This window comes from Parasteatoda tepidariorum, chromosome 1 (genome assembly GCF_043381705.1).
Source record: "Parasteatoda tepidariorum isolate YZ-2023 chromosome 1, CAS_Ptep_4.0, whole genome shotgun sequence".
NCBI lineage: Eukaryota > Metazoa > Arthropoda > Arachnida > Araneae > Theridiidae > Parasteatoda > Parasteatoda tepidariorum.
The window spans coordinates 85,050,961-85,075,189 of record NC_092204.1 but is presented as its reverse complement, the minus strand read 5'-3'; the positions used below and the strand labels follow the sequence as shown (position 1 = coordinate 85,075,189).

Below are 24,229 nucleotides of genomic sequence, written 5' to 3'. Positions count from 1 at the left end.
TTGCGCAACTTATCATTTATTGTTTTTTCGTTGATTAAATTTTCTAGTGGATTAAAACTGATAGAATCCATAAATATTAGTTATTCTCAATTAAATATTTATTTTTCTTCATTTGTTTACTTTGTTTTAGGAAAATTGGCTCTTACTGTTCTATGATATCGTTTTAAATGCATTTTTTATAATCGAAATTTTATATTATTTGAAAAAAAATTTTAATTATTTTATTTTTGAATATTTTTTTCCTATTATTTGATAATTTTTTATGAATCTGTTAAAACAATTATCTATAACTTTATTAAAAAAATTAGTTCATACTTCACTATAAAATTGGGTACTTTTTGATTAGCTTTGCGCAAGTAAATTCAACTATTTATTTTATTTATTTTTGCTTATTTATTAAAAATGGACGTTCACAAAAAACTAAAATAAAAAAATTTACTGCTCCCGCCAAGGTGAAAAGTACCTAGAATTGTTACAAATCGCTCAACCTTAATATGCCTTATAACATTGTTAAAAAATTTGAGTCAGTGCTTACGTTTTTGCAGTTCCCTAATTCTGTAAGTAGTTTTTTCTTCGTTCAATTCTTTCACTGTTTTACATAGATTCATTCAAGCATTGAAAAATGAGCTTTTGAAGTATTTTTCAGTTACCTAAACGCAAGTAAATCCAACTATTTATTTTTTAATTTTTAAAGCTTTTTTAAATTTTTGAAAAATAATTTTTTGTTTTTTATTTTTTATTTAAAATGGATATTAACAAAAAAATTGTGTAAAATAAAAAAATGAAAATAAAATAAAAATAAATAGTTAAATTTAATTTCCCCCATCTGACTGAAAAGTACCTGAAATTGTTACAAATCGCTTCACCTTAATAGGTTTTATAAGAATAAAAAATTTGAGTCATTTCTTCATTAGTGCATTATGTAGTTCATTAATTTTCTTATTGGTTCATCCTTTATGTAATTGGTTCAGTGTTTTACGAGTTTCATAGATTCATTCCTCCATTGCAAAATGAACTTCGGGGCTGTCCATAATTGATGTTACATTTTTTTCAGTATTTTCGTATCCTCTCCTCCTGTTTGTCACAAAGTGCCCCACTTTCCCCACACGTCAAACTGTATTGCATAAACATACACTAACACTTTTGAAACAAAGCTCAGCCTTATAAATCCTATTTCTGATTTTATTTTTAATAATATTTGTAAGCATTACAATTACAATGAATATGTTGCCGATTTTGCTGAGAAGCATATAAAAATATTTAATCCTCTGATTATATATATATTTTTAATTTAAGCAAAACATGTGTTTTTACCTATTCCACCTTCAACCTTGTTACATTATGTTACAATTTTACGAACCCGGCATGCGTGACATTAAATGTGGAAGACCCCTTTTGTCTACCATTGTCAAACACAAAGTAGAGTTATATATATATTTATTATATATATTAACATGTATATTATATATATTTATTAAAAACATATATATATTAAATGTATTTATTACATATGTTTTATATATTAACATACCTTTTCATCCTTATTTTGTATTTCATACAGTGACTATCATTATTTTTTGTTGCATAAAATTTAAAAAAATGCTAAATATTGTTTTCATGTTTGATGATAGTTTTATAACAAAGGGTTAGAAAAAAATATGTGCAATTAACTCACATTTTATCTGCTATTTCTTCTATAAACCCTTATCTACCCTTTTGGACTAAAATGAGTAAGAAACAACCGGGACAACTGTTTCTAAGATGAGAAAACCATTAATAAATCAATATCAATCAATTCTCCTGTACTGACCCACTTTATAATAAAAGAATCATTGCTATGATTAATATTTGCTTTTCAGTTCTTAAAAAAAACTTAGTAAAATCGTTAAATATTAGTTGTTTATTTTATCCCTCAATTTTTCTTTTCTTTCTTTCTTATTTTTTTTATAATTTTGTTTCAATTACTTTAATAATTAATATTTCGTTATTGGAGTTACTAGATTAAAAAGAATTTAGAGTTAAACCTAAATTTGATTTTATTTAATGCTTGTAGAAAAAATTTATCTTTATTTGTATGCAATAGGATATTGTATTTAACGGAAATATTTTTTTAAACTTTACTTAGTGAATAAATTTTAAACTTGAAAACAATAAATTAAATAAGTAAATACCTTTCTCAAAGTTTGAAATTTATACAGGAAATAATAAAAAAGAAATCGTCGGAGCTCTGGTCTCATTTTAAATTGATCAGTTATATAGGCTCAATTACATCTTATCAGTTATAAAGATCGAATTTAAACTAGTCCAAATTATAGGCTCGTTTTAAACTTATCGATTATATATTATATATATTATATTACATTACATTACATTACATTACATTACATTACATTATATTATATTATATTATNATATTATATTATATATTATATTATATCGATTATATAGAGTCAATTTAAACTTATGAAATATATAGGAATAATTGAAACTGACTCATAATATATGTTTATTAAACATATCAGTTCTATAAGTTCAGTTTAAACATATCAACTATATAAGCGTAATTTAAACTTAAAAATTATATAGGTTCAATTTCAATTTATTGTACTAATTCAATTTAAGCTGATCAATTATATAGTTCAATTTAGCTAATTATAATATAAATTCAATTTAAACCAATCAGTTACGTAAGTTCAATCTGACATCTATTTTTATAGGTACTATAACAGGGCGCGAAATTTCCAATCACCAGCTCGTCGTTGGCGACCGAATATTAAGGGTTGGCGAGTAGGTTTTATTTTATAAAATGTTGTGTTTTAGATCAAACTACCAGGTTATTCCAAGACTTTTTAGTTTTCAGTTAGAAAATATTAAAAAAGGAAAATAATTTTTTTCAGACTTTAAAAAGGAGATTAATTAAATAAGCAAAGACTACAATCTATGTCAACTTAGTGTTAACATCTTTGCATGTTTTTGACTCCTTGAGTTAGCCTTCCAAAGGAAAAATTCTTGAGCTAGGGATGGAGGAGATAGAGTAACTCTCCATGTATTTAAACCCAAATCTCTTTTATAAACAAGCGGATGGCAGGGGAGGAGGGAATTCAAAATACTCTCCCTAACATTGACTGAGATGCTATAGAAGTTTTACAGTGAAGAATGTTTATCGAGATTCTCGAATATGCTCTAGATTATGATATGTTTGTGCTATTGTACCAGAATCATGCCTGCTGGTGAGAGAAGTTTCATCTGTCACATACTCTGCTTTCCTATTAAATAACGAAATAAAAAAACTAGTTAAAAAAACTATGCAGGGCGATAATAAATTTTAAGGGTGAGAAATCTCGAATCAACTTCTCAGAAAGTTAAAAATTTTTTAATTTTTCTTTTAGAGTTCCTATTTTTTAAATGATTAAATTAAAAGTTTAAACGGTCTGATCCTCCAAACGTTTATCAATTGTACAAAGTTTGTATTAAATTTTCTCCTTTGTACAAAACTTTTTTTATACATGGCGAAATCAGCAAAACCAGCTTGATATGCAGGGTAATATTCAGTTTTAAGGGTTAGAAATTTCGAATCAACAGCTTAGAAGATTAAAAATATTCTAATTTAATTAATATGAGATTTTATACTTTTTAAATGTAACTAATTAAATATCTCGTTGCTATATTTTTACATTTAATGAACAACTTACGACACTAGAGCTTCAAGCTAAAAATATCATAGAACCTTTATTTATACCAAAAAAAAATAAAAAAAATAAAGATAGATTCATCCGAACATACCTCAAATCGATCTATTCTGCCATGACGTAATGAAGTCTGAGAAAGTTACTTTCAAAATAAAAACTAAAATTACCAAATATTTTTACGTATGTGCGCAGTTGATGGCGATTGCTTTTACCCCGTTGGATGATGTTTCGTGGATAAAAAGGGAGGTATTGATTCCATTGGGTATTGGGTCAGGGTCGTCGTGTACCGGTACTAGAGATATTTAAAAATAGGTAATTTCTAATACCTAATACAAGAACAACCAATGTCAATGTTTGACAGAAGATAAATGCAATAGGCTAAAAACGAATCCACACTTTTATCAATAAGAAAAATAAGGATATTAAATGAAAAAAAAGATATTAAAATAACTCAAGATATTATAGGACTAAGGATATTGAAGGAATAAAGTAAAAAAAGTAAGGATTAAACAGGATCAACAGGAAATCTTTTTCTCTAACCAGCTATGTTATAAAGACATAAGTACTTTGCATAATTTTTATTTCAAAAAGTTTATGCTTTAAGTACATGTGTTCATTCAAAAATTTTAAATACTTCATTCAAAAAATTTAAATACTTCATTCAAAAAATTTAAATATTTCATTCAAGAAATTTAAATACTTAATTACAAAAGTTTGACTTTTGCTGTTTCTAAGTTACGTCAGTAACTTGTTTTATGAAGCTAATTGAATTTTGCTGCATAAAGCACTTAGAGGAAAAATGTTTTTGTATTTTTTAAAGAAAAGTCAATATGGTTTTAGATGCATTTAAGAAAAAAATACCAAGTAAAATTATGTGACTTATAATTACAACCCATGTCTTAAAGTTAAGTAATAATCTCAAGATAAACTTTTTAACTTTCAGTACTTTAAAGAACCAATTTTTTTTGGAGTAATCAAACCAAAGAAAATAAATGAAATTATAAATCTTACTGATGATTATAATTTACATGTTATTTTATTACTAAAGCCTTTACGTACATAAGAATACGACTTGCTTTTGCAGAATTTTTAAAATCTTATGTACCGATTTCACTGATAATATTTCTATGCTTAATTCAAATCTAGTGGGGAAAATATCTGAAAATATCTCCTCGATAACTACAAATACATCGTTAAAAGTAATTAGTACTTAAGGAAATACTTTAAATTTAATAAATATCTGATTGTGAACTTTTTATCTGCCTATAAATAGTCTTTTTACGATTCCCAGTACTATATTTTATAAAACAATAAATTTTATTAATATACGAAACAAATTCATTCACATTTTTCGTTGTTTGAAAAAATGCATTTTACAGCACAAAAAAAAACTAAATTATATAAACATTTGCTTTTAAAATCTCTTAACTTACAACTCTCTACAAATAAGACGTTTTTAAACTGGAAGGAATTATATTGCATTATATATGAAACTAATTATGTATTTCATTAAAAAAATAATGCATTGAAACACACAAAAATTAAATTTAATAAATATCTGCTTTTGAAATCTCTGAACTCATAACTCACTACAAATAAGCGTTCTTACATTTGAAGAAAATAAATTGAGTGATACACGAAACTAGTTATGTAATTCACTTTTGAAAATAAGGCATTTCACCTCACAAAAATTGCGTTACATTTATTAAACTGCTTACGAAATCTCTGAACTCACAACTAACTACGAATAAAGCGTTGTTGCACTTAAATTTTAATGAAATAAATTGTATTGGTGCATGATACTCAAAATTAGTTAATATCTTTTTTTTTTATTTGAAAATAATACATTTTGTCTCATAAATTTTACTAAATCAATTTAGTAAACCTTACAAATCACAACAAATAAAACATTCTTACGTTTCCTCTTTTTACATTTATTGGAATAAATTGCACTGTTATATGAAATTCTAAGTAAAATAAATATAGTTAATTAAATATATGGGATTTATTTAAAATTAGACTCCTAAAAGTTCCATTGTTACTGGTTTGTTTTTAAATTTTGTCCAAGGCTGATTGAATATTAATAAGTAACTCATAATCTTTTCTAAATTCGCAATGAATGTTAGCAACCATTGTTTTAAAAATAAGTTTAAGTTTGTATTTTTATACCATTTTATTACTTACGTATTGTTAACAAAAATTGTGGATGTTTGTAATACATTCTAAAGATGTTGTCGTTTAATTCCGCCCTTCCAAGATATAGTCTATAACTTAATAATGGCGATTAGCATATTAAATTAAATAATCTAGTTAATATAGTTGTTTTATCATATAGTTAAAAATAACAGTTAGATAATATCTTACATTTAAAAATAATTTACATAAATTCTTAACTATTGCCTTTATTTGAGTTATTAGACTTGTTTTGTAAATTATTCAGTTATGCATTTTTTCATTGTGATTATTTGAATAAAAGCCAATTAAAAATAAATTAAATCAAAGATATATTTTTTTACTAATAACATGTTTCAATTACGTTTATAAGATCAATGAAGGATTTTTTTTATTGAACATGATTTACATGTTTACTGAGTTTAATGTCTGAGATGATTTACTAATTCTGCTGAAATGATTTACATATTCTGCAGTATATTCTTAGAAACAAAAAATTATTTCTCTTTCGCCATCCTATTTTTCTTCTTTTACGATAATTTTTCTACAATTTAATTTTTTTATATTCTTTTCTAAGATTTGATTATATTGTCTTTATTTTATTAATTATAAAAATCCAAATAATTTGTTACAAGTCAATAATTCGTTAGGTTTTTACTCGATATTGTGAAAAATCGATTCGTGAAAAAAATAAAAGCAGCCTTTCCTCACGATTACCCTACTTGTCGTGAAAGCACTTCTACAGGTTGTTTTTTTATCATTATTTACTATGCCATCATTTTATTACTTACTATAGAATAAATGTTTACTACATTAGCAGTAATTTATTTATCAGCGACTTGAGTAATGTTTTCCAAACATATTTAAAAAAATGTGATTTTTTATATTTATTAATCGATAACTTTACTCACTATTGTAATGTAAAAAGTAATTAAAGAAACTTTCCCACTTGGTTACTCATAGTACTGTAGAAAAAAAATATTTTTATTTTTTATATAAGTTCATAATTTATCATTTTTATACTCCATGTTGTAAAGTAAATAAAGTAACTTCCCCCCAAGATTAGTCGATCAGCTGTAAAAACACATCTACAGGATACTAGCAAGGGGATGTTACAATGGCATCATTACTTACAACTTTTACTATAATTTATCAGTGACATGAATTTGTTTGCTTTATATTTTGTTTGTTTTTCAATAAATAAGTAAATAAATTAGTTAACAATTACATGAAAAACGATTATTTTTGTAGACGACAGCATATCACTTTTTCACTCAATGTTGAAGAGCAAATAAAATAGCTTTCCCCCAAGGGTGCTCTATCTGCTGTAAAAACACTTCTACAGGGTGCTCCTATAGGCAAGATAGAGTTACTTTTCTATCGTATCGTTATTTCCTATTTTAACAATGATTTTCTTATATTTTTGGTTTACTTTTCTCAACAATTCGCCTAATTCCTTTACTATAGTTCTTCATTCGGTCCAAAGTTCGATAGTTCTTCACTTTTTTTATTATATGTTTAGAAGCCTATACAGTAGCTTTCCTGTATTGATTGTACGCTACTGGCAGTAAAAATACTCATACAGGATGTTTTTACAAATATACTAAGAGATGTATCATTTTTATCGTAATGTTTTCTCTTGCTGTTTTTGCAGATGGGAAATTTAAACCTTTTGTAAAAACAGTAACCTTTAAATTTGTATTACATTTATTTGCGATTTTGTTATAACTTCTTTCTGGCTTGTTTAAAATAATTTTGCTTTATCTTAACTATAGGTTACATAGCCTATATTATACTTGTAGGTTATATATATTTTTCTTTCATATTCATACTCATGTACACATATTATATTTATGTTAGTTTGATACGCGTATGTTCATAGCAAATGTTTAACTATTGATTTCTTTATAAGTTAAATTGTTTTGGCACATTGACGAAAATGTTCACTAGTTTCTTAATTGTCTTGAGAATTTCAAAAATCTCTGACGTTCTGTCATACATAATGCTAAATATTGGGTAATTAATATCCAGTGTCTATTATAAAATTTAAACAACTGATTAAAGCAATTAGTTTAGCCACAGCTCAAAAATTGATGAGCTATATTTTAAATTACACAAAATCTTATCAGCTTACTATAATTTTTTTTTGTGTACAGAGTAATTTAATGTTAGATAAAATGCAGAGTAATTAGATCTTAAATTACTTGAAACTCACAGCAAACAATCTAAGAAAATTGCTTTGTTTTGAACCTTTTCATTAAAAACTAGCTGAGTTTAAAGGAGTTAATTTTTCATAATAGCTGTAAAGCTACTCAGTCTTAGTTTTTGATGATTGTTATCGGTCATTGGAAAAATAAACAATTGTTGACATTAAGAACGTTCTCTTACAGCTCGTTCGTAATATCCGGAGCTTATGACTGTTTACAGATATAAATATTAACGGCACGCGTTGTTGTTGCGACTGAAGCGTGATTTAGTAAGTTGCTTCGCTAAAACAGGTGAGAAAACTTTTTCAGTAAAAGAATGGGAAGAAAAGCTGAATTACTTCCGATTTTCTACTTCATTTCCAGATATTTCTATTTATCTCTAATCTTGGCTATTCTATTTTTGCAAACAACCGAAGTATTTGAAAAACATGAAGAAAGCCACTGTTTCCACAGCAACGTATAAGACACAACCACTACAGCAGCATATATGACGTTTGTCTATCGATCTTTTCCTTAGCTAAATGCTTTGACGTCACCTGTGACGTATCCTCCTTTTTCCAGGACTACTACAAGACCTGTACACCATTGGGCGCGTCGTTTTGTGACGTCAGCCGGAACCGACGTCATAAGCCCGGGAACTGTCTGTTCGTAAGAGAAAGTATATAGTAGAGCATATCATCAGACCGGAGAGTATTCGGATGAAGGTCTTGAAACTGTGTAGATGCGGAGAGAAGAGCTTCTAGCGCTTCCTATAGATCACACGTGTTAAACGAGTTTGCTCCTCCTTATCATTTATCAGAGTTATCATCTGGATCTATCTGATAACAGCAGAAAAGTGGAATACTTTAATAAAATTAACGGATTTGGCGATGATTATCGCCTTTTATCTGTTTCAACTTGGGTACACGTTGATTTGCTAGTTACATGTGAGTAATTCTTAAAAATTTTCATAAATTGAATGAAAATTTCTTAACTCTTAGCTAGATATTCTATATTGTATATAAATAACAATTTGTTTTAGTTCATAAATAATTATTATACTTTTCTTACACTTACATTTTTCATATTGAATTTAAATAGTTACTCTTCGTTCTTTGAACGCGCTCAAAAGTATTTTTGTAAATGATAGCATATATTATCTAATAATAACTCTATATACTATTTTATGTTCTCTCTTCGCACTTCACGTATTTCTGATTTTAATTTCTACTATAAAATCTGTTTTTTCTTAATTGAAAGTATATTTACTCATGTTTTTATTTAGTTAATTTTTTGACAAGAATAAATAAATTTTTTTTTTATAAGTTTCGCTGAAAATGCTGGTAATTCTATTTATGGTCAAAATTTATTTACAATGTTCAGGACAATGCAGTATATATTAAAAAGAACAGTGATTTACTTTTTAAAAACTTTTCATAGGTATTTATTTATTATTTATTTAATATGATTATAAATTTTTGATTAAGACGGAATTATAAGCGGTTTTTCTTTCGTAACTGTTAAATATTTATGTTCGAAAAGTTGTTTATAAAGGAAGATAAAGGAATTTCTAAATGTTTTTTTAAAATTTTCAATAATTATTGCTTAATAATTTGCTGAAATAAATTGCTACTATTTCTCCGTAATTTTTATCTATAAATGTTCTTTTTACCATGTATAATGTACTATTTCATGAATTAAAACTAAAATAATAATTTATTTATTTATTTGAAGTAAAATGACCGCTTTATGTGAAATAAGAAACTGAAATTATTAATATATTAATCAATGCGAAACCGAAATTAAAACAAATGAAAAAGAAAAGTCTCCAGACGAAATATCGTGACGTCACATCGTGACGTGTAATGCGTGCTATGATTTTCTCCTCCCTCGCAAGATCCGTCTTCTACATGATCGATTGGGCGTGTTCTTCTGACGTCATCTGGTACGTGAAGATGTATAGCTGTAGTGTGTTGTTTTTCCACAAGAGGGAATTTCCGCTCATTTAAATGTGCCCATCTATATTTAAATTTATATCGTTGACTTTCTCAGTAGTTTTTTAATGTTTTTTTCCTATTATTTGTAAATTTAATAAAGTAAATTTTGAGCTTAAAAATTGTATTAAAGTAGTTTACCAAGCATGTTTTTCAGAAATAATTATAATCTAACATTTGGTCTATAAAAATGAGGTTCAGAAATAATTGATGACAATTTTTTTTCCTTTTTCGAAAGAAAAGGTACTATAATGTCCCAATTAAGTTGGATCTAAACTACGTATATTTTAATATCTAGAATGACGCAATACTCTCGGATAAAAATAAATACTAAAATATAAATTTTTCTTGTTAAGTACTTAAATATAAACTTTATTTTATAAGAAGGAAACAACACAAAAGTTAGCATAGTTACAGCTCCTTGAAAAATTAAACAGCACACAAATAATAATTTTGTAAGCTGATTTATTTTTAAAATTAATTTGTATAAAAAATTCTTTGTTTTATTAAGCTCTGTGGGTGCAAATTAACTGAATTATTAATAAATTCACCTAAATACTATTTTTAAAAACTGTTTAATTACTGTCGTATATTTTTGTTAGGGTTTGGTATCTTTTGCAATGCATATTTATTCTAAAACGCATATCTATTTTTGTTATTAAATACATATTTAATAACTACCTGTGAACAGTATTTTGATTATGCTTTATTCATTATTCGTTTTTTTTAAATTTTATAGATAAAATTATATGATTAAAAAAATTATTTTATTTACACATATTTTCTTAAAACTTCATTTCCGCAACATTTAAATTTAAAATTTTACCCTGCCTCACTTTTGATGTATTTTAATTCTTGAGAATGTTGTTAGTCAATGTTTTGAAAACAAAGATTTTTCGCGCCTTGCCAAAAGTTCGAAATTTTAAAAGTTATAGAAATAAACTTGTAACATAGCAAATGGATGAAATCCAATTAATTTACATGACAGATCTATGAACTAACTTTATAATTTAGATATCGACCCCCTTTTCTTATAACTCTCAATGACGTCACCAGATCATCAGGCGAAGAATCGAAACTTACGCATGAAACTTTATGACGTCAAGAAGCCTAAAATAGTAACGCCTCTTTTCCCCGTTACGTCACGAGGAATCGATGGTATTGCCGAGTTTCTAATTTTAGAATAACACTCTTGAAGTGTCTCAGTTATTTTCTCTCAAGGTTGAATCGGCAGGTGCCTTGTTTTGGCTCAAGAGAGAAAACTAAAAGGAAAAACTGATTTAAAATTCGAGCCATGTTCTCGAGGTAAATTTTTTATTTCCTTTATAATTTAAAAGAAGCAGTATCAGAATCTCTTGATTTCTTCGATTAAAATTCTTGTCTCATTTTATATGCGTGAAATATAAATGAAAACGATGTATATATATATATATTCAAAATATTCTGTATGCTTGAAATATAAATGAAAACGATTTATTTTTCGAGATATTTTTGATAAAGCTTAATTTTTTTAAAAAAATATCAGGATATTATCTATGTAACGTAGAATGTCGTATATTAGGATAGCTCCTCTTTATTTCTAAAGCTGGAAAATAAATGTTTAATCCAAATATCATGTTTAACTATAAAAATGTGTGATTCAATAGGCCTGAAATTTTCAAAGGTTCCTATAACGCCTGAAATTAATTTAACGTAATACGCAATTTATTTAGCAATATATATCTATATTTTTTTTTTTTGGTAACTAAGTGATTTTATAAATACTAACTGCCATTAGAGCTACTGGCAGTTATTTACAATTAGTGAGAAATTACAAGTCAATTACAATATTTCTGCCAATTAGTTACTAAAAAGTTTCAATTTATGACTTATTTTGTATTTACATGACCATTAAAAAAAAGCATACATTAGGCTTTGCTTGTCATCAGATAAACTGGTCACTTGACAAGTGAGCTGGTCCTTTACTGATTTTTTTTTACAATGACGTCAAACCTGGATAATTAGTGCCTCCTTAAGCTGTATATTTTAATTTAGTGTTATATTATGTTATAAAACAAAATGTGTCTTTCGAAAAAAATTTATTGACTGAATGTTGATCTGTTCTGTTTTATCAAATGTGTTTCCCATGTTTCGTAAAATTATGCATGCGATTTGATTTTCGGATCAGATTCTAACATTTTAGGAATTGGCATCTGTTAATAATTGCTCTAAATTAAATTTGAGTCGGTACTTACTCGGGTGTGTGTATTTATTCTGATGCGTGATTCCCTTCCCTCAGAATCTGGACTCAGTCCATGGGGCAGTGAAAGAATCTTTATGTTCAGCACTTCGCATGAGAAGCTATATCAGTGGCTGGCAGAACTGCTGCTCGCCGCATACCCTAGTAAGTCTTTCATAATTTATGAAAAAGACTTTGATTCTTTTACTAATTAATTGTTATTGTGCTGATATTGTTATTAATGAAGTGTTATCTACAATTTCCTTCTTATTTATTACCCTCTTATTCTGAAACCTGGAAAAACCATTCTCATTGCATCTTGAAAGTTTAAGAAAAAAAATCCTATTTTTCCTTGTTGGAATGCTATTTGGCGTCTTTTAACATAACCCCTTTTATCCTTCATTATAAAGTATGCCAAATCTTGAAGCATAGGTTAAAAAAAACGCATGGATATTTTTTCCTTTCTTTTTTGCCATTACTATGATGTAGGCTTATGGGATGCGTTTTTAAAATCGTGTTTTTTTTATTTTAGCCCCCGAGCTGTCGAATCGAGAGTCTGCCACTGGCTGCAGGACAAGCCCCAGCGAAGAACTGGTCTCGGCAACATCATCCAGCCTTGTCACCAGCAGCGACAGTGGAATAACCACGACTACAACAAATACTACATCAGTGGCAACAACTGAAGCCCCGGTAACCATGCTTCTCCTCCAACAGCCGCAGGTAATAAAAAGTCTTGAAAATACCTTATTTTTAACTTATCATTTTCTATTGAGATTTATCTAATCACCTTTGACACATAATAACTCTTGTATTAAAAATATTTGTTGCCTTACAATGGAACAAGATGTCCTTTTATAACCTGTCAGAGTTAACTCTTAACCAAGCTTATAGTCAAATCATAAATATTTGCCTCAACTTTCTTTCAAACCTAAGCAAAAATCAACATTCAAGCGTGCCTGTTCCTCACACATATACTAAAAAGAAGGGCTTGTTACGTAACAGAACCGACTGAACCGCATTCTTGACTTCGGAGATCAACAATATTACATAATAAATGCAGCAGTTAAGAAGCACCGCCCATTACGCGTCGTTGATTACTGTAGGAATAAACACAGGGTAAACATAAAAATAAATAAATAAGTGCAACAGAAAAGAACCGTGTGAATATATAGCAAGCAACTTCTTGTAGATAAAATTTAATGCTTTTTAATTGCATATACCAGCAATAAAATGTGGCTACATTTCTTTTAAGAGCCGATGTCGTTGGTGAGGTGTTTCTTGTCCTCCTGTACATTTACTTTGTGTTGTCTAACTTTATGAAAAACATCTAAAATTGTATTTTTTTTTCTTCTGCAGAGCACTCAGTTCAGTGGCACCATTCTGAATCCGGAATTCAGTATTCCCTTCCCAGAGGAAGTGGCTTTTATTGGAGAAGATTTTAAATTACCTCCTTTGGAGTTCGGAGCACCATCCGAAGGTTTCTTGACAGGCGGGGACAGTTGCAGTGGAAGCACTTTCCAGGACATGTTCCAGCAGAGCATTTTTTCGGCTACAACAACCGAAGAGCTCACTCCTACAACTTCTACGACCAGCATCGCATCTCTGCCCAGTTTCCAAGAGACTTATTCCCCTCGATACAGAAGATCCGATGTCTGCGGTGTTTTCTCCTTCAAGTTCGAAGATATTCCAACTGAAGAAGTGTCCATGGAGGAAGATATCGGTAAGAATTGTTGAAATAATTTATTTAAATGTGAAAACAAACTATTTATTAACATTTTATGCATGAAACTAAACAGCTTAAAAAAGAGCATAAATAATAAGCAAATATACAATTGCTATTCTAACATTTAGGAATGTCATATTTGCAGACTTTAAAAGAATATAAGCCAGTTTTAAAAAAATCAAGAATTTCTGATAATTTTAGTTGGAATAAATAAATCTTGGTGTCATTTGCATAGTTAGCTACTTTCATTTATTTAAAAAACTTTTGAAAACTAAAATTGTCTGTTATGGACGTAATGCAAATATGTTACTTCCGTAACAACTATTTTAATATGAAAAAAAAAACTATTAATAAAAAAAACTTAGAGTTAGGGCAATTGAAACCAAGACTTACTTTCGCAAAAGCTTAATTTTTTAAACTGAAATCTGCAAATTCGACAGATGTAAATGAGGGAATTGCTCTATAGTTTCGATTTGACAGTAAGTAACCTTCTTCAGTGTTAACACAATATGAAGAAGTAAACCACGAAATAAACCTTATATGAATGCTATCTCTATGCTTCCACCTTTCATTTTGTGTTCCGACACTGAAACCGATTCTTTATTATAAAACCGGATCTGTTTGGTGACATAATTTGTCACGCTGTTTAGCTTTATACTTATGTAGCACGAAGTTAACTCTTTCTTTACTTGAATGACATTTTATTGTTTTTTTTTATAGAAGCAGATCATTTCTCTATCTCCATGACACCATTTTCACAACCTGACGACGTCACCTCCATTACAACGCTTACATCTGCCACACCAGCTCTAGATAGTCCTGGTCCTTCTTCTTCATCCTTCATGCCACCATCCTTTGCATCAGAAGGATCTACATCAAAACCATCTTTTCATCAGTTAGTCTCTCCATTTCCCACTACCTTCACGGGTGTTTCAGGAATCAGTCTCGAAACCCCAACACAATTTGGGCAACAATCTCCTACTTTGCACGAATTGACCTCACCATCACCTAGTCCGAAATCCAGCCGAAGCAGTAAAAAGCCATCACTCACCTTGTCCACTTCATCTGCATCTGAAATCAGCAGGTATTGATTCATGTCTCATTTGCATGTTAAGCAAAGGTAATTTAGGAATTTGAAGAAAAAAAACTAATACCTTGTTATTGTTGTAAATTACAGTGTTCGCCATGCTACACCCACTACTCCAACAACTCCTAGTGCAACCTCAGGTTCTAGTCGATCTTCACCTAGTGCGCAAGAGAGCACACCCCCACCTTCCATGTTATGCGCAGTCTGTGGTGATAATGCTGCCTGCCAACATTACGGGGTTCGAACTTGTGAAGGCTGCAAAGGCTTTTTCAAGGTAATTATTTTTCTAAGACTGAGATTTAGCAATGTCACGTAGCACTTCATATTCTGCGGTGCTTTGTTACTAAAGAAGAATTCTAGTTTTCCTCTTAGCTTGCGCAGATAATAGTCTGTCAACGTGCTTCGTGGGGTAGCTAAAATCTGTTGATTTTGTTAATATATTGAATATATTTAACCCTTTGACGCTGATGGAATACCGTCATGAATAACCTTTATGCATATTTTTTGACGCTCTAATTACAAGCAAAATTATATTTTAGCATTTTTTAATTATAAAAAATCGTCTAGTAGTCACTAAAAAAATTGTGTTAGATTTCTAGAATTTAGAACTTAATCAGAATTAACTAAAAAACTGTAGTTTGAAAGTTTATTTTTTTATTCATATTTAAAAATTAATTAATAATTGATTTTGTAAATTAAAGTAATTTCAATTATTAATAACTGTTTCTTTTTTAGATCTAAATAACTTCAAATAATATCAAATTTGAAAAATTATTGTTTGGAAGTGAGCTTTATTTGGAAGATTTTACCTTTAACTCGGAAAAAGTCACCAGTGTTTTATGGTGTATTTCTTAACCATAAATTATTAAAATGCTAAATATAATATTTTTCATTTATTTAGACCTAAATTAATACAAAACAGCAAAAAATGTGTGAAAATGTGTTATCGCTTTAGCTAACTTTATTTGCCAATACTGCTTTCTTCTGTAAAACAAAGATGTACATTATGCATAGATTTTTCCAATTGTAATTGGAAAGCGATTTAATGTTTATTAAAAAAATGTGTTAAAATGGAAAATTATTTTTTTGCATAATATCACATGCTCCTAATTTTAATTTTGCAGAGGACTGTGCAGAAAAATGCAAAATATGTCTGTCTTGGAAACAAAGATTGTCCAGTTGATAAAAGACGTAGGAATCGGTGCCAGTTTTGCAGGTTTCAAAAATGCTTAGCAGTTGGCATGGTTAAAGAAGGTGTGTATTAATTTTATATTGCTATAAAATTTATCAAATAGGAAAAACCATTGTTTAAACTAATATTATAAATTTTCATTTACAATGATAGATAAAGAAGTGTATAATATGTATAGAGAGATCTTATCTATTGAATTGCGCATTTATTGTTAGAATAAATTTTAAATTTCTTAAAGCAAAAAAGCTTGAAAACTCTGCAGTGCTATTTGCTATAATTTTATGCAGTAAAAAGCATTGTTTTATTTATTCAATCGATAATTTAATGTAAGAGTTTTGAAGCTGCATTTTTATTAAAAATTTGAGTATGTGATCCAACAAAAATTATAAATGCTTTTAAATCCGAAGAGAAGATAAATATATTACACTCCCCGAAGAATTAATAACCTACTATTATTCCATAAATTAAATATTTTTACTTTGTTAAAAATCTGTAGAAAAAAAAAATCCTATGCAAAAATTGAAAAAATTACGCTTTATTTAAAAGAATGCGTAATTTGCATGAGAATAACATAAGCGGATAATGTTAAACGCAGGTTACAGGTGTATTGAGGGAAAAACAAATTTCTAAAAGATTTTACCTAGTTGCTGATAGATGGCGCCAACACCAAAAACTTTAATTTCAGAAAATAATCGAAATCATAAGAACTGCGTAACAGAAATTCTCCTTCTCTGCTAGCAGGTTGCGCAATATATAATTATTTTAAAATATTTAATTAGTGATTTCTTTTACAGTTGTAAGGACGGACAGCTTAAAGGGACGAAGAGGCCGGCTGCCCTCCAAACCCAAATCCCCCCAAGAGTCTCCCCCATCGCCGCCGGTCAGCACTATTACTGCCTTAGTCCGAGCTCATGTGGACACTACACCAGACCTTGCAAACCTTGATTATTCTCAGGTATTAAAATATTTATTCTTCTTTTTTTTACATCTAATAAATAAGCTTCGAAATATTTGTTTATAAAAATAAAAAAGTCAGGATTTATATTCGACGCAGCATTACTTCCTTTTCAATAATCGACGCAGATTTCTACTACGCACTTGCTGATAAGGAGTAAAATAAATAACAGTTTGGTTTAAAAATATGTTTTATACCAACATATTATTGCGTTTAAGGTAAACTAAATTCAAGAATGGTTCTATTAAAAAAAAATTAGGTTTGATTTTGTAAAGAATGAATATTAAAATGCAAAATGATTATTTTTCAGTGCTTTAATTTTAGGAAATACGGAAATAATAAACTTTTACTTGCATACAAAAAATTTCTCAATTAAATGCCTTTTTCCTTAATGTTCTTGCTCCCGTTTATTTAAATGATTGAATGAAAAGTAATAATATACCAAAGTATAATAATTTTCAATGAAAGTTATATTTTGTAGTTTTTTCCTCACTGAAACATTAAATTACGATCTCTAATTTTAAATTAGTTATATTTTTCTAATCCGTTTCCCAATGTTATATTTAGATTTTCAATCTTGTATTTTAATTCTGCAATTAAATCTCGTATTCAAATTTTAAATTAAATTTTTTCGAATTCGTTTTCAAAGTAATGGTCAAATAAAGTCTAAATGAAACATTTCACGAATTTTATTCATAAAAATAGCAGTTTACAATGATCAAAATTTCACTTTGATAAATTTACCAAGCATAGTCGTAAAATTTTCACCTAAAATTACTTAAAAGTCAAAATTTTTTACACATAACTAAATTTCTAAAGACTTTTTTTTAAAATTTACTTTCATAATATGTCCGTAACTTAATATTTTGTCAGGTTTATAAATTCCATTTATTAAAGAAATCTGTTTTATATTGCAGTTCATTGATCACACTGCTCAAAAGCAGGAACCGACAACAGCTGCAGATCAAGTACAGCAATTTTATGACTTGTTGGTCTCATCTATAGAAGTAATCAGACAATTTGCTGACAAAGTTCCCGGATTTGTAGAACTAAATAAAGATGATCAAGAACTGTTATTCCATTCAGCAAGCTTAGAGTTATTTTCTCTACGACTAGCCTATCGGTGAGATTTAGCCTATTGCCTTTGTTTATGTGCAATAGTTATTAAATTTAAATCTGTTAATTGAAAGTGTAATAAAATTTAATAAAACTTAATCTTAAATTAATTTCATTAGCTTTCCGTTGTGTTCTTGAATTAATATGAATAAACTGAAATTCATAGCCAAATATCTTGGTGAATAAGTCAAGATTATCATTAATTCAATCATCAATAAATCAATCTTCAATTCTATCATCGATAAATCATCAATTTTAAATGGTGCTGTTTTAGAATCGTTTGCATCATTTTAAACATGTAATTTTAAATGACAAAATACAACATTTAAATTGGAATGGTTTCTGAACAAGTCTCTGAGTTATGAAATTTGACAGAAAGTAGTATTTTGAAATTTTCATTTTGTAAGAATTATTTAAAATCGCTCATATCATTGTATAGATTACAATTCAAAATTTTTTCTACTGCCTTATTTTGATGATAAAAATTTAAAAATAGAAATCTATCAAGGACTGTTTTATTTATTTAAAGATTATGTCTAATTTTTTAACTTAATAGTTAGCCCTGTTTAATTAGCATTTTCAAAATCGATTCTTTGAACTATTAAGTTTATTCCCCTTTTAGTGCGTGAAAATCTGATGATTTAAACAAAAGTTATTCTTGGTAATTGCTTTTGTCAGAATGTAATAGTTTAACAAAACTTGTTTTCATTTTTAGGATTCATCCAGAAGATGAAAAATTGACTTTCTGCAATGGAACAGTCCTTAGCAGAGATCAGTGTCAACAGATTTTTGGTGACTGGCTCAACACCATCTTGGATTTCTCTCGAAGTTTGCACAGTATGGATATCGACATATCTGCTTTTGCTTGCCTCTGCGCTCTTGCTCTAGTCACTGGTGAGTTAGATACTTATTTAGATGTCTTAAAAATTAAAATTTTTTTTAAAGTGTAAGCGTTAAAATGCTTATAAACCTCATAAGTTTGAGTTCTCCTCTCGTCAAAGTAATAGATGTATTTTCGTGTGTGCGTTGAGCTAAATGAAAAAAGACTATTGAATTTATTGAACTGTAACTTACACTGTTCCCTTATTTCAGCAAATAATAAATTATATCTATTTGTTAAACGCGCTTTTAAATATTTTACTAATTCAAATTCATTTAAATAACTCTGCAGAATTTTAAAAATTAAACAATTCTAATATTATCCAAAAAAGTAAGCTATTTAAAAGGTAATTAATTAGAAACACCTCTTGCACTGAGAAAAAAAGTATGGTCCAAACTACAAGAATATAGCAAGTTTTTAAGTGTTTCTTACTCTATTGGAGCACCCAAAAGTTCGGTAATTTTTTCCGATGGTAAAAATAAATTTTTGGTAATATTTTTATAAAATTATAAATAAAATTTGGTAAATGTGCTAAAATATGGTAACTTTATAAAGATACCACAGAGGATGGCATAAAAACCATTTATTCGGTTAAATTTGCTTTTCAGTTCCTTATTTTTATTTTCTACTAAATGTAATAAGAACTAAAATTTTGGATACCAGTATTTCCGGTAAACCAACTTATTTCCATATAAACGGAAAAATTACCAAATGAATGGTTTAAATACCGAATATTTAGATTTAATTATGTTTTTTTTACCAGTAATGTCATTACCATACAGTACATTAATTTTACCGAAATTTTTTATCCGTGTGGATTTACCATTGAATTAAATTAGTTAAGATCTTTTCCATCCCTCCTTCTCCACTAGTGATTCGGCTGACTTCGATAACGTTGTTATTTCTTTCACGCATAAATATTAATTTGCGATCTATAAGGTGCATTCTTTTTTTACTTCATTTTTTTATAAAGTTTTTACAATTGCATATTGTCAAATCTTGTAAAAATTGCAATATGCTATCAGTATGGAACATGTATAAAAATGTATATTTTAGAGGCAATATTGCATTTTGAGGTAGGCTATTAATTTAACCTTTTAACTATAACGAAATACTTCGTTTTATAATTAAGTTACTTTTAGTTCGCATATGGCGAAATATTAAGTTCTTCGCGAACTACTACTGCGATTGGCATGCGTCATTTTACGTTATGCAAATTACTTGGGGTGTGATGATATTACTTATACCTATAGAGAAAAGTCCCCATTGTGAAACGAATTGAATAAAAGTTTATTCCACAGTTAAGAGGATAAAACTAACTTTTAGCTAATGTATAACCACTATATGACGAATATTTTGCATGCCTAATTTTTTTTCATTTCCTTTCAGAACGACATGGTTTGAAAGATCCCCAACGCGTGGAGCAATTACAGATGAAAGTAATCAGCTCGCTACGTGATCACGTCACATATAACAACGAGGCTCAAAAGAAACCCCATTACTTCAGTCGAATCCTCACTCAGTTACCCGAATTGCGGACTCTAAGCGTGCAAGGATTGCAACGCATCTTCTATCTAAGGTTGGAAGATCTTGTTCCCGCCCCACCGCTGGTCGAGAACATCTTCACCTCCAGCCTGCCATTCTGAATCTAGATATGAACCCGGACTATAGAGAGTCCGGCTGGTTTGTTTGTCCTAAGCTCAGGGTGGCTAGCAGGATGCGAAAAACCTTCATCAGGCATGTCCTTGCCGGTATGCCAGGGCGCCCGCCCGCCAAAAGGGTTCACTTGGGTGCCCCTGCCGTGCGAGGGCATGACCCCTCCTCGGAAAACTTTCGCACCCTGCGAATGGTCCACCCTATACCAAAATAAAAAAGAACTCTCATCGATCAAGATCTCGTCGATCTGTAGACCAAGTCGTATGCGTGTGTTGTTGTCAACTTTTAGTCGAATAGATTTTGCGAGTAGACAAGAGGGTTATAGACCCAAAGCTTCTCTATGATAGATAGGCTATCAATGTTATTCTTGTTGCAATGAAAGCTTATAGAAGTGAAGGGCTTAATCTAATGAACTATTCATTTAAAAACTGCCAAATTTTTTCACTCCTAATAATTAAATAAAAAAAATGAATATTTTTAGTTTGTATTGTTGCAGAAAAAAAATGCATAACGAATTTGATGTTCAATTTTGTAATTGCCAAAAGATTAAAGAATATTTCATATTTTAAAAATAGCACAACTTGCATCAGTATTTCTTAAAACCAAACATTTGGAAATTATTGCAAATTGAAAGTTTTATGATTCTTAAATATAAATTTCGTGTTCTGTATATATTTATGGATATTTTAAAAGTATAAAGTACTGTTATTCGTTGAATTCAAATTATATGACTTGATGCGATATTTAGAATATTTTTTTATTAGAACTGTTAGTACATGTGACCAAATTTCACATTTTTTGTTATTTTCTTTTTGTTGAACATCTGAACTATTATAAATATTTTGTTAACTAAACTGTGATATTTTTGTTCAAAATTACTTATTTTTCAAATTGAACATTTATTTTGTGTTATTATTATCCGTTTTATTTGTTATTACACAGATAAATCATGTTTATTGGACCATTTCTACCTCAAAGGAAATAAATGCGTTAACACAGATCTAAAGGACTTGTTATATTTTTATTAATGTTATTATGAGGTGGAAAAATATCTGCTTTGTATAAATTCTCATATTTATTTATTGTTTTTAGCTAAATAAATTATTTTAATTCTCCACGAAAAAAAGTTGTGTTATAATTTTATTTTACTTATAACATAATGTTGAACCACAACTAAACTATACTAACGTTTGAGGTTCATCACTTCAGTTGCGAGATATCAAAAATTACTTTATAGAGTGGTTAACTCACGTACGTGACGCATATTTTCAATTTATTCTATTCCTCCATAAGAGGAATACCTGTTGCTGCTTCAGAAACCGTAATAAATTGGTTAAATCTTTATTTTTATTTATTTTAACATTATTTATTTAAAGCTTTTAAGGTGTACGATTTTTATAAAACATCTTCAAAACCGACGAAGCACACATCTTATCTATTGCTTCACCACAATCTCTTACAAAAATATTGAAGTAGATGTGGTACAAATTGGAATCTGACTTTCTAGTTTTTAATTTTAAAGTACAAAATTTTATAAATATAATCATGTGCTAAAAAGCTAATAAAGGGAAGTTTAAATCTATGTCTAAATAATCGCATCTTATTTATGCAAAGTAATAATTAAACTAATACATAGATGTGTAGTGCGCCTAGCTAAAATGTATCGAAAGTATATTTTTTTTGTCTGTTTAACAATTATGTACTTTTTTATGGCCTAAGCAATGATTTAAATATTATCTATACACACGCAAAAAATATTATAAAAAAGCAAGTTGTTGTAAAGCTATAATGAAATATTCTTGTGATTATTAGTATTGTTAATAAATAATGGTTTTAAGAGTTGTTGTGAAAAGATATCGATAAAGTGTTTTAGACTAATAAAAGTCAGTGTTTCGTCCAGGGAATTTGCCAGAAGTACCCGCCCAATCATATTTCAGTGAAAAGAAAAAAAACTGATTTAAATCACGTGATGACTAAAAACGAGTGCTCTTTTAAAGACAGAGTGAAAAAGACACGAATTTTACTGTATTTGTGTATGTGTGTAAAATTGAAAAAAAAATTGCCTTGCTCTACATATTCACAATTAATTGTGATAACGTTTGATTGTTGAGTGCATGGAAGAGTTAATAAGAAAAACTTTGTTAAAGGGTCTGGATGCACCATATATAGACCCGCTTTCAAGTCTAGCTTGGTACTTCCTCGATTTTCTGTACTTAAAAAAAAAAACCTGTGATGTATTTTTGAAGAAATATTCACTTAGGTCTAGTCGCAGTGTCGTGCCATATGTGTTCTTTCAAAGCAATTAGAATGTGTGTGCATTGCGATTTAATGCAAAGAAATCGCTTACAATAACTCTGCATTTAATGACTATGGTGAAAATGTGATTCATGAGTATCTGTGAAAGACTGAGAATAAGACTTTAATTTATGTCTTATGCATGTACCAAATAAGTTATTTCTATCTATTGTTTTTTTGTGATATTAATGAAAATTTATTTAATGCATTGTTTTTGAGCACTTAATTTGTTTCTGTCATATTCATCAACCATAGTTGACCTGTTGTGATTTCCAGTTTTTTTCCTTTATGAACATCATTTAAACTTAGAGTAGATATGAAAGAACTTGTACTATTTTAAAGCATGTATATATAAAGATTATATAATAGTTAATTTTTATGATTGAATCATATTCTTGTTGTATATTATCGATCTAACTATGCAGAGTATTCTATATTCACAGCTCTTCATATATATTTTTCGAATCCCTCTCAAAAAAGTAACAGACGATTAAACAAAATGCTTTTAAAATCTCTCGAATCACTAATGGGGAAGAGGGTTTGAAGTATATGAAAATATAAATTTGCCTAATGAAATTTGGAAGTGTTTTTAATAATCATCTTCAACTTCTCCCTGTTTCATCCTATAATCAAATAGGTTTTGATGTTTTCAGATCTGCATTTCTTAATTATTTGTTTGAATATTTTTGTTTTTTTCTGTTAAATATTAGTTTATATACCCCTAGAGTACGTGCTTTTTGTCTTTTTTTGACAGGGATTCTAATAATATATATTGAGGGTGAATATTTTATATGTAATATACTTTAAAAATATAACTCGTAAATATGGAAATACGATTTGTTGTGCTGTTAAGGTCTTTTAATTAACTTTTCAGGATTAAATCTGTTACAAATACGGAAGTTATTTAAATTACGATTCATTAATTGTTATATTGAACGTGTGTTTAGATATTAACTAACGTTCAATTCTACAAATAGTTTTTTTAGGATTCAAAAATTTCCTCTAGTTAATGTTTGTTGTAACTTAAATGAATTGTATTTCCTTAGGATTATTTTTCGAAAAGAAG

The 24,229-nt window shown here is 28.5% G+C and overlaps 1 protein-coding gene across 6 annotated transcripts in view; it reads left to right on the top strand.

Moving 5' to 3' along the window:
- LOC107451397 (Hormone receptor-like in 38) overlaps positions 1–21,994 on the top strand; it is a 68,184-nt gene extending 46,190 nt beyond the window's left edge. For 2 of the 6 annotated variants that reach the window (XM_016067473.3, XM_016067469.3), the window contains 9 exons: positions 12,792–12,979; positions 13,616–13,979; positions 14,703–15,066; positions 15,160–15,343; positions 16,194–16,323; positions 17,056–17,216; positions 18,134–18,339; positions 19,048–19,226; positions 20,602–21,994. In XM_016067473.3, the coding sequence (XP_015922959.1) occupies positions 12,956–12,979; positions 13,616–13,979; positions 14,703–15,066; positions 15,160–15,343; positions 16,194–16,323; positions 17,056–17,216; positions 18,134–18,339; positions 19,048–19,226; positions 20,602–20,858 (1,869 nt within the window). In that variant the 5' untranslated portion in view covers positions 12,792–12,955 and the 3' untranslated portion in view covers positions 20,859–21,994. Of the gene's footprint in view, positions 1–8,230; positions 8,995–12,229; positions 12,425–12,791; positions 12,980–13,615; positions 13,980–14,702; positions 15,067–15,159; positions 15,344–16,193; positions 16,324–17,055; positions 17,217–18,133; positions 18,340–19,047; positions 19,227–20,601 lie in introns of those variants that run through there. The other 4 variants (XM_016067470.3, XM_016067471.3, XM_016067472.3 and 1 more) reach the window with 4 other exon arrangements.
- Positions 21,995–24,229: the final 2,235 nt, after the last annotated feature.